Here is a 12430-nt window from a genome sequence, read left to right on the forward strand (position 1 = left end):
TTTTTTTAAAACCTTTTTTCAAAATTAATGAGCGGAAAGCTAAGCTGAGCGCACTGCGCGGCACTCGGACGAAGCTCACTCACAGGCGCCCACAAAGAGGATGGATGTGGACCTATGCACGCAACATTTTTATAAAGAAATAATACATTTCTGCTGTAACACTGCATACTTTTGGAATGTTCATTTTCAGACTCCCAACATGACACCCCTACGGCCCCCTAGGCCATGGGATGAGTGAGTGAGTGAGTGAGTTCATTTTCAGATTCAAACAATTACAAGGCTTGAAGTTAAATCAATCGGGTCAATATTCTACTGTGATTGAATTATTTTTCTTTTTACAATTCAATGGTTCAATAAAGATATGTTTTTCATATCGATTCATGCATCACTTAATCTCATTTCATCATAACACGTAGGGCTCGCCGACAGGAAAGAGCAGTCTAGATGTTGACTGTATCGAATGTTGTGTTGGTCATACTATAGAAAAATGTATTGCTTGTGTTTAGTCAATAACACAGAAGATAAGTAACTTAAAAAATTACATACTAAATCAAGATTGCAATACTGGTTTGTAATTAGATTAAGATTTAAAAATAATTCCATTATTTTCAAAAATCATTCAGCCCTACTCAAAACACTCATAACCTAGTACACCATTTCGGTCGCAGCTTTGCCATTTTTCTTTGTTGAATCAATCCTCGATTGATTTCCTTTATTGATCTGAAGCACTCTCGACACTCCCATCTTTCTCTCCAGCCAACTGGACACGACATCTTGTCAACGTGGACCAATCCCAGACATTTTTCTCCACTAAAACCCAGCATGAGAGAGTGTGATGAAAATCTCAAACGCTCATAAACTGCCGTGCGCAGCCCCAGACATTCACTCATTCATTCAAGTGCTTTCATTTGGGCGGAGAGAGGGAAGCCTCAAACAACACTCTGGTCGGGATTCTTTTTCTCTTCAAATCGAATTAATTAGGAGACCAAGGAGGTGACACCCGGCGAGGACAGGAACGTCGCCCTTTAAATTACATTCCATTTGCGTAATTACATTATAATTAGACGGCAGCCGAACAGAACACAGCCCTGATTATGACTTGTTAGACAGGGCTCGTAACCTTGAGCGCTGGAAACACACGAGAGGTGGAGGGTGAGGACGAGTCGGCGGTGGTGAAGGACTTCGTCTGGCCGGTACAAGAGTGTGTGTGGGGGGGGGGGGGGGGATTGGGAGTGAGAGGGAGAGAGAAAGAGAGAGAGAAGGAGAAAGAGAGGGAGCAAGAGAGAGAGAGAGAGAGAGAGAGACAAAGAGAGTGGTGAGAGAGTGAGCAGTGTATAATAACACGGAGAGGATATTTCTATCAGATCTTGAGTTAACACACACACACACACACACACACTTAATGCCGACACACACTAATGAGGTAGAAGATTCTTGTTTGCGGCTCATAGGCATGGAGGAGAAAGTCGACAATAGTAAACACGATCATCTCTAAACCCACACCAATGCCACACTGCGTGATCACAATGTGTGTGTGTGTGTGTGTGTGTGTGTGTGTGTGTGTGTGTGTGTGTGTGTATCTGTGTATCAGAAAGACAAACATACATTTTTATTTACTCACTTGCATTTATTTAATGGCAAAAGATTAGAGCAAATAATCATGCATGCTGTGTGTGTGTGTGTGTGTGTGTGTGTGTGTGTGTGTGTGTGTGTGTGTGTGTGTGTGTGTGTGTGTGTGAAAGAGTGTTTGTTTATGTATCTGTGTATCAGAAAGACAAACATGGATTTTTATTTACTTACTTGCATTTTTTTTTCATGGCAATAGATTAGAGCAAATAATCATGCATGCTGTGTGTGTGTGTGTGTGTGTGTGTGTGTGTGTGTGTGTGTGTGTGTGTGTGTGCGCGCGTGGATGGTTTTGCAAGTGTGTGCATTCATGTGTAAGAGGAAATAAGACAAATGAGAGTCATCGATTGAGCGATACGAAACCAAACAAACAGTAAAATGATGTTGTTGCAAAGGGATTGGGGAAAAAACACTCACTTTAAGTTTACTAAAAATCCCCAAAATGAAAATTTCAGTTGAATACTGATGTATTTTGGAATTGTGCAAGACACCGATCCTGGTCCAAATCTTGTGTAGTTGGCAGAGACAGACAAATGCAGTGTGTTTAATCTATATTTGAAATATCAATATTTTTAACCAACACAGTGATTCTTGGATCAATATTAACATTGTCATTGTCCAGATCGATACAAATTGTATTGTGTTTGTTTTTGGTTAATTTTTTATTTTCGGTATTTATATTTTTAGTGGAATTGCGGTTTCCCGGTTCCTATCATATGTTGGCATAAAATCTAAAACCAAAACATAGTAAGACCGACTGCCATAACTTTTACAAATATGATTAATGTATTTATGCTCTTTGCACAAATTATTCAATTGTATTTCATCGTCTAATCCAGAAACGCAAACAAAAATTGCCGTGCATTTCTATTTCAAATGGAAAAATAGAATTGCAAAAACACATACGTATGAAATTGGTACGAGGCATTGCCTCTACTACTGTGTATATTTGAAGAATAACATCTTTTCGTGTCACTTAAGGGTTGTAGCCTTTTTTTAAATGTTAACAATCCAATTCCACCGCAAATTAAAAATGTATAAATAAACAAGCAAACAAACAAACAAACAAACAAACAAATAAATACATACAATGAAATAAAATGTAACAAAATCCAACACAATACAACATAGTCCATCACTGCTCCACGAACCCCAGCTGGCCGGGGCAGAGGGTTGGAAGAGAAGGAAGCACGTTATTTTTGGCTTTTTATTTTTTTATTTATTTCCTCACGTGTTTGGGCTCCACTGTGGCGTAGTCGTGTGGCGGTGGATCCAACTAAAAATAGGCGCTTGGGCAATCTCTCTCTCTCTCTCTCTCTCTCCCTCTTTCTCTTTCTCCAAACGGTCACTGCAGCGACACCGGAGGAACCGTGGATTTATACAACCCCCCGCTGCAGCTTCCAAGGTGTTTGTATTCGCTCTCTCTCGCTCTCTCTCTCTCTTGCTTTCTTCTCTCTCAATTCATTTTCTCAGGGACTGTTATTGTGCCGCTAATAGTCTGGAGCTAAGCTCAGATTTTGATCCGTGTTGGTTTCAGTACATTTTGAGCCTGATGCTGCCGTCATCCCTGTGGTTTATTTATAGGTCAAAAAACAAGGTGTGACTGGTCAATTCTCTGTTTTGTCAATTTGTAAATGGATAGAGTTGAGGAGGTTGGCGAACTTCTGAGTGTGCTGCCTTAATCTTTTCCAGAAGGTCAACCTGCACTAATGGAGGGTATCTCCATTTTCAAATCTTCCATAGAAACAACACTCACTGACAGAGGAGCCTTCCATTGCACAACCTCCTCAACTCAGGTCGACAGAGGATTTTTACCTTGACTGCACTATGGCCCAAATATTTTTAAGATGGTCCTTTTCAAAAAAAATTTCGGACCAACATCAAAACTGGATTTTATACTGGGGTTAAAAAAAGCTTCCTTTCTTGCGTACAAAGACAAACCGTAGACCTTAATTTATTGTGAAGACGGGATTGAACCTGTGTAAACTATGGAACAAAGCCCATAGTTTACACAGTGAAGGCCCCTATCCTCAATACTTCACTTGTGTTGAATGAAATTCTTCTTTACCCCCAATGCAAGATTAAATATTAGATAGATAAAATAAATCGGAGACAAAATAGTTGTAGTAATTGTAGAAAGTCGCACTTAACTGAAAGGTGTAATTATTCACTTCTTCAAGGGTATGTAGAATTTGGTCCATACGGGTCTTCTAGAGCCAGATACTTGGCGTCAGCGGCGGGCTCCACAGTAAGAGCTGCTGAAGGCTTTGCAAACGCCACACACCAAACACCACAACCAAAAACACCGCTAACTGGAGTGTGGAGCTGAAACAACAGACTAGATCCTCGAATCGCCCCGGATCGGCTGAATTACGAATACAAATAGACTAAACTAAATAAAAGGTCTGAATTATTTTTCAATATTTCCGTCAGCGGTAGTTGATGGAAAACAATTGTTTTCTGGAAAGACAGTGTGTATTTTTCAGTTTGTCGACTTGGGCAATGAACTGTTGTTTTCATTCACATATTGGGCTGCGCGATCATTTTCCCAAACTGTTTTGATAAATGCGGCCAGCTTGGTTGCACGTGCACTTTTATGCGTGCGTGTGTGTGTGTACGTGCGAGAGGGGGGTGGCGTGTTTACAATGAGATCAACAGCACTTTCCCGTGCATGTTCGTCACGGCTCTGCGTGTACGGCGATAAAGCTCTGTGACTTCAAATTGAACCGTTAATCTCCTTTGTGACCCACGAGACAGATAGAGACAGCGGCAGAGAGGAAAAGTTAAAGATCAAGATGGAGAGCGCTCGGAGGGAGGAGACGGAAAGAAGAGAGAGAGAGAGAGAGAGAGAGAGAGAGAGAGAGAGAGAGTGACTAAGCCCAGAGCAACACATTGTGAAGACCTCACTTAGCGCAGGAAGGCAGAAGTAATAATCCCCATTAAGGTAATTAGTGTTTTTGGGAGACAAAGCGTGATTAAACACAAACAAACTCTAAAATATTTGCTTGTCAAAATTTTACTTGGTGAACCGCTGTGTGAGTGAACATCTGCAGGGCTCCCAAAACACACTGAGGAGGAACGCCGAGTTTATATTTAATGTGTGTGTGTGTGTGCTTTATTGCTTGAGCGTATATATGAATGTATATTTGCAATTGTGTGTGTGTGTGTGTGTGTGTGTGTGTGTGAGGGGGTGGTGTGTTTACAATGAGATCAACAGCATCCTTGGCAGGATGTCGGTCTTGTAAAGCCCCAGCATTCCACATGGAAACACAGCGCCAAAAGGCGGACAAAAAAGCAGACACACACACACAGACACACACAGACACACACACACAGACACACACACACACACACACACACACACACACACACGTGTGCCTCGCAGCACATTGTCTCAGTGTGGATTTCCATCTGGGAGAAGTTTGTGCTGTTCCTTAGCTTTTCATGTAAATGTTGACATTCCTCTCTCTCTCTCTCTCTCTCTCTCTCTCTCTCTCTCTCTCTCTCTCTCTCTCTCTCCCCCTCTCCCCACCCCCCCTCTTTCTCCCCTCTCCCTCTCTCCTCCCTTTGCCTTATTATTCCTCCCTCTCTCCTGTCATGTCCCTGAATCATGAAACTAAACAGATGTTTAAGCACATTTGGGGGTATGTTGGTGTTGGTGCTGGTGTGTGTGTGGAGCCTCTCTCTTCCTGGACCGAAGACATTCTGGGATATATTCCTGTGTCATGACAGAGCTAATAATTCAGAATCATTTGGTTTCAGTCAGTTAGCAAATCGCCCCCAGTATTCTATTGTGCATAAGAGCACACATTTTGCCAACAGAATACAACATTCTGTACAAAACTGAGCAACAAGTAGGAGTAGGCCTATGTGTAAGCGTAGCCTGAGTAACCTGGTTCTGATTCTCTACAATATGCCCGTGGTGGTGTACGCCAAAACCTCCCGTCCCCTCATCTCCTCCTCTACTTCAGACTCAAAATGTGCCGAGTTAATTCATTAGTTGTGGTCACGGGCTCTGTCTTACCCGGTTCGGTGCAGTTCTTGGACTCTGGATCCGAGAAGAGGTCCGACGCGTTGCCGTAGACGTCCTGCAGGAGGTGACGGCTCTCCCACCTCCCCTCCTCCTCTGGATAGACCACCGTCACCACCGGGCCGGACAGGTCGTACCCTGAGGGGGATGGATATAGACAGATAGGGAGAGAGAGAGAGAGAGAGAGATAGAGAGAGAGATAGAGAGAGAGAGAGAGAGCGAGACTGACTTTTAAGGTTCCTTTATTTTCAGTGAGTCGTGTCACAGAAACTTGATGACGAGGGAACCAAAAAACAACAAAAATATAGACAAACCACAGGAAAACACAGGTCAGTACAGAGTAGAGACACTTCTCTGAGTAGGTACGCAGGGATCTGTTGATGTCTTCACCAGGTTTGAGAGAGAGAGAGAAAGAGAGAGAGAGATAGAAATAGAGATAGCGACAGAGACAGAGACAGCGATGGACAGACAGACCGACAGATAGATAGACAGATAGACAGATAGATAGACAGATAGACCGACAGATAGACAGATAGATAGACAGATAGATAGACAGATAGACGGATAGATAGACAGATAGACCGATAGATAGACCGATAGAGAAACAGATAGATAGACAGATAGATAGACAGATAGATAGACAGATAGATGGATAGGGGAAGACAGAGCCATGATTCCATCAAACCGCTGTGATGACCATTAAGGACACTTCCATCAAAGCCAGACTTCACTCTGTGAAAGATATCGATCGATATCCTGTGCAGAAGTAACAGGAGACAGATTGTGCCATTTTCGGAGAACACACACGTGTTGACCCAGTGGTCCACGTGTTGAAGACCAATTGGAATTGCAGAGCATATATATATATACAGTATATATATATATTTAAACATATGTGCTACAGCAGAAGACCCATCGACTCGCTGTGCCGTGAAATGATTTGAGGAACGGCTCGGCCTCATCACAACCTCTAACCAGACTCGAGAATAGATATCGTCCCACCTCTACACCAGGTCAATCTGACTGTAGCAACACATTGAGCCATCTAACACCAATCTCTCCCTTGACTTATTTCACCAGTTTCATTTTTTTGGTCAATTATTACAAATCGACCATCCGCCAAGAGCAGGATGTTGAGAAATGTGTTGTTTTTTTTTTCCTGTGGACGAGGCCGCGGGTTTTAAACAGGTTGGAGTTTACAAGGAGACACCTTTTTTTATCACTCAATGACGTCATACAGCCTCCTGCTGCTGACCCTGGGGAGACGGCACGTTGAAACCCGAACAACCTGCTTTGATAAAGCGCTCTCGGAATTTCATCGGGAATCTGGATCTCTTAACAGTTCGAATTTAATTTGATCGGAATTGAATGAACAGAAAAAGCCTCAACAACAAGTAATGCAGAGATTTTCTTGTTTTGTGCCTCACACTCTTCCCAGATTTCCCAGCACTGCCGTCCCTCCTTCTTCCCCCTCCTCCTCCTCTTCCTCCAACCAAAGATGAGACGTACGACTTGGGACTGCTTCAGCCACGGGGGTCTCAGTCATCTGGGTCACAGCCTCCTCCAGCAATATATATATATATATATATATATATATATATATATATATATATATATATATATATATACAGTATATATAGAGTCAGGCGTCGGCTCGCTGGGCGACTAGGGAGGCGTTCAGCCAAAACTGGATGTTTTAGTGCTTTAGAGGGTTAGTAGACTTTTCATTCTGAAGGATATCTGCTGCTACACAGCACTGCTGCTTATTGTGATCCGACCTGCACTTTGTTTTCGGGAAAAATTATTCTGGCTTTTTTTTTTAAATACTACAGTTATAGGAAATTAATTTGTAATTATGTTTCAGTGACAATTAAAGCCACTATCAGGAGTAAAAATAGATAGAAAATAGGAAATGGGATCATCAGCATAAAATCAAATAAAGAAAAAGAAGATAGGGGACCATTAAAACCATGTGTCATTGTTTTAACACTTTAACTCTGCATGAAAGGGGGAAATAGAGGGTGAAATCACTGTGATGTAATATGATGCTTCCATCACTGTGATGCCTCATGTCCTCCTCGTGCTCTTCCCCTGAGATACTTAGTGTGTTGCTGTATGTGAGTGTCCATATGTGTGTGTGTGTGTGTGTGTGTGTGTGTGTGTGTGTGTGTGTATCCAGCGGCATCGTAGTGCTACACAAGTAAAAGAGACTAAAGTCTGAGACCGACACTCACCACTGGATTTTCTTCCTTTAAACTCTAGTTAAATGAACGTTCATAACGTAAATGATCGTTAGACTAATCAACGGGCAACAGGTAAAAAACCCCCATACCCACACACACAAAGGTGAGGCCTTGTCATGACATGTTGGCCATCTGGTCCGGGCTTGTACCACCGAGCCCACTCTCTACAATAAACCGGTGTGTTTCTACTTCATTTTCTGTATCTCTGTGCTGGAGGGCTCTAAAAACGCCACTCGTGTGGCATGCAGCAGGCGGATCCGCCACCAGGGGTTACCATGACAACGTGACGTAACCCATAACATGTGTACGTTTCTTTTTGTGTGTGTGCACAAAATAGCTCATGCACAATGAGAAACACATACACACACACACTATCAAACTTGCTGGACAATCTGAGAAAAGGCAGGCACACTAAGAGCAAATAAAATAACTTTTTTTCTTGCGAGTGTAGTGAACAGAGTGTGAATTGGATGACAGAAAGAGGCAATGTGGGCCTTGGTGTGGAGGTGTACCAGAGGGGCCATAGAGCATCTTCTGCTAGAAAAACATAATTTTTTACCTAACTGTGTTAGCCCACTGCAAGGCTGCAGATGGGATCAACAAGCCGAGCTCCTGTAGTACGAAATTAGAGAAATACACGTTCCAGCATCTCAAAAGCCATTTTATATGAGTGATACATCTTCTGTCTTCATGAAGACTAAAAATAGAAACCTAAAAACAAGATCTTAGTTGTTTTACCCAAATTACTTATTTAACTACTGAACCATTTTGACTATTGCTCAGCTGTGTGCTGTCGGGTTGCCAGTTCTGTCCGCCAAGTTTTATTGATGGTAATGTTCTGGCACGAGGCATTGCATTTCATATGAGATAACCTCCAACTCACTGTGCAGCTAATACTCAGGCCAAAATGCATTTCCCCACCAAAACAACCAAAAGGAATTGCACTAAAGCTAGTCCAGCCTAAAACAGACCATTCATTTATGACTAGAACTGATGTGAAGCAGTGTATTCTGATTCCCATGACCATTAAAATGGACACACCGACAGTTAAAGTTGTAAGGGACAATCCACAGTTTTTGAAATGTAAGGCACACTGTTGGGCGAATTGTAATTAAATATAATTGGTTCAAACTAATTGCATCTATCAGTAAAATGGGGTCTGTGGGACTTTACAATACAATTCCAACCTGATGTACTGTTTCTAGAACAGGAAATGTCACCAGAATGTGGTTTTGTCATGCAAGAAGAACCCGGGAATTGTGGGATATTACTGTAATCTCCTTTGTCAGTTTGACCTGTTCTCCTCCTACACCCAGACACACACACACACACATACGCACATACCTATAGGAAATAGGGGTAATTGGTCTCAGGGTCAGGAAAAGTCTTATCATTTTTCAATTTTTGAAACATACTGCAATGATATCTTCCTGTACTTTGACACAATACAGCATCCAGTCGGAACGACCAGTTAAGTAATGCTGTTTTTTTTGGAAGAGGAAGAAAGATGAATAGATAGAGAGAGAGAGAGAGAGAGAGAGAGAGAGAGAGAGAGAGAGAGAAAAATAAATTAAATGTGTGTGTGTGTGTGTGTGTGTGTGTGCATGCGTGTGCAAGCAGCAAGAAATCTTAACCAGATCTTAGACAGTGCATGGTGTCACTCTGCCCAGATATGCTGAACCTGTACGACTTAACACTGTGGTGATGTGGGCCAGCGGGAGATACCACCCAGATCGAGGGCACACATCTAGTATGTGTGTGTTCTTTCGGTGCATGCAGGCAGGATGCTTTTGGGAAATCGTGAAATTGGGAAAGAAAACAACAAGGGAGGAAAATTCCACTCACACATGTGTTCTTCATGGTGTATTTATCAATCAATCTCTTTCACCCTCTCTCTCGCTCTCTCATTCTCTCTCTCTCGCTCCCTCCGCCCCCCCCACAACACACACCCACGTGCACAGTGGTGTGTGTAGCGCACTGTATTTAGACATCGACACCCCGCCGCGTCCTATATCGGCTGAACCTCCTCCGTCTATAGGTCTCCGTCGGCCCCATAACGTCACTTAATATGGCCACCCATCCCTCCTCGCTGTCACGCCTAATTAGATACTTTATCTTCATTAGCTGCCCTCGCTTAGCGCATGTGTGTGTGTGTGTGTGTGTATGTGTGTGTATGTGTAGGGTGCGCGGTGGGTGCACATGTCCGTGCATGCACCATTACTCGTCTGATTATCGAGCAATGTGTGAATACATACATACATACACACACATAGTACATGCAGTGGTTAGGGTGTCTCTCAGATTGTGTATATATATATATATATATATACACACACACATATATATATATATATATATATATATATATATATATATATATATATATATATACGTTAACTTCCTCCAGTAATAGCGCCATTTCAAAGAAAAGGCATCTAAACATTTAAGTAAAAACTAAATTTATTTAAAAAAAAAAGCAATGAAATTGTGATTCAAGAGAAATATAACAAAAAGTAAAAAGCTGAAATGCTCATTTTTAAGTTGTCGTTGATGATAACTTTTGTTATCATAGGCTCCAGAGTTCATCCTTCACTTTGGATGTGACACATACAGTATAAATATGCAGATGAAAGATCAACATTTTGAAAGGCCTTTAATTGGTCTTTAACGGATGTGACAGCGAGTTAGTGTCCATGTTGAAGCTCATTAGCCGGCGCTGTCACATGACCCGCTGCTGTGGCGATGTCAGGAACTCCGTCATCCTCACGCTTCATGCAGACAGGGAGGAGATCCCAACCCAACCCAACCTCCACCCACCACCACCTACCTCCACCTGCTATCACAAACTGGGGGATTTGAATATTTGCCGGCTATGTGTTCAATTGCATTTCAATGTCAATAGTTATAATAAAAAAAAAAAGATACAGCATGGAAATGTGACCCTTGTAACTGAAAACAATCATTCATTGTTCATTATTAATGAAAAAATATATTTATTTGGCCGCAGAATATACTGATTCATTTGTATTTGACCTATTGGACTATTTTCTGAGTTTTGAAAAGGTTGAAATCTTTCTTTCTTCCTGTACAAATGGAAAAGGCCCTCGTTTTGCTAAAAACATGGTAGTTATTCACACAAAAAAACCCACAAATGAAAGTGCAGACACAGTAATTCATTATTTGTTAAGGTAGAATATTCAATGAATCAACAGTTGTATTTAGTTAACAGTTATGTTTAGTCAAGGTGCTGCTTCAAAGCCGCCCTCTGTTCTATGTCTTTTCATCACCGAGCCGGACCATCTGTTTGTTTGGTTTGCACCAATTTGTTTGTAGAACCTTTTAATTTCACCTTTCTGTTTGTCTCTCTGTAAAGCAGAGATAAGCTAAAGCCATTTTCCCTTTCCGCACCTAATCAACACCCCCCCGACCCCGCCCCCCTGTGCAAACAAATCAAATTAAACGCTGAGGACAACGACATAATGTCAGGTTAACTCAGTTATGATTCAGTGTATGTGTATGTGTGTGTGTGCGTGTGTGTGTGTGTATGTGCGTGTGTGTGTGTGTGTGTGTGTGCGTGCGTGCGTGTGTGTGTGTGTGTGTGTGTGCGTGCGTGCGTGTGTGCGCGTGTGTTTCATGTCCCCCCCAACAATGTCTCCAAAATCAGAGCTCCCACTCCAACACACAGGTTTAGAGGTTGAGAGAACTTCCTTCGAGATTTCCTCCAAAAAAATATACCGTACCGGAGTGGGGAAGGGAGATTTAAGCAAATTTCATTTACACCCCACAAACATGCTCTCACACCCACACACACACACACACACACACACACACACACACGCACCGAATCAGAAAGTCTCGCGTTTAGACTTCAGTCAAAACACAGTTATGTAATCGGCAAGGATTGTACAATTTGTCCAAAAGCAGATAGACGGAAGATCTATTGTACATTCCCTACCTCCACCCCCTGCGAGAAATGATACGATAATGTATTAAAAAAAGAAAAAGAAAAAAAAAATCCTGAGCCGTCTCATCAACGTCAGATTGCATCGACATTGAATTCAGTCGTGACCTTTGCATCAAAAATCCACGTGCTCCCTGATATACAGTGAAAGCCATCGACGATTTTCCCTTCTCGTGCTTTTCATGTGGTGCAGTTTGCCTCAAACGTTGGTTTCTCCACAGGTGTCCAATAAAGAGAGGGAGGGATTTTGCCGACACGCTTGGGTATCGACCATTAGCGCAGAACACGATCGGCCGAGGATGTGAAGGAAAGGAATCGAGTCAGTTCATCTTTGCAACACTCTGCCTCGGTTTGTCCGTGTTTCCTGTGAGCTGAGCAGCAGGGCAGCAGCTGCCCCTAAAAGTCCATCTACTGGTTGTAACTGTACAACCGTCTGTTCACGGAATGCTTTTTGAATTACCCCGCATGCATCTGAATGTCTATCTTGTGTTAAAATGTGTTTTTGACCACACGCACTCAGTCACACACTCTGCAAGGAGGCAATAATGGTAAATTCTCTCCATAGACAGA

At 42.3% G+C, this 12430-nt stretch overlaps 1 protein-coding gene across 1 annotated transcript in view; it reads right to left on the reverse strand.

Annotated features, from left to right (window-relative positions):
- slc24a3 (solute carrier family 24 member 3) overlaps nt 1–12430 on the reverse strand; it is a 68491-nt gene that overhangs the window by 41291 nt on the left and 14770 nt on the right. Inside the window, exon 2 of the mRNA XM_080016081.1 lies at nt 5651–5794. Within this exon, the coding sequence (XP_079872207.1) occupies nt 5651–5794 (144 nt within the window). The remainder of the gene's footprint in view (nt 1–5650; nt 5795–12430) is intronic.

The sequence above is a fragment of the Zeus faber genome (assembly GCF_960531495.2).
Source record: "Zeus faber genome assembly, chromosome: 16".
Classification (NCBI taxonomy): domain Eukaryota; kingdom Metazoa; phylum Chordata; class Actinopteri; order Zeiformes; family Zeidae; genus Zeus; species Zeus faber.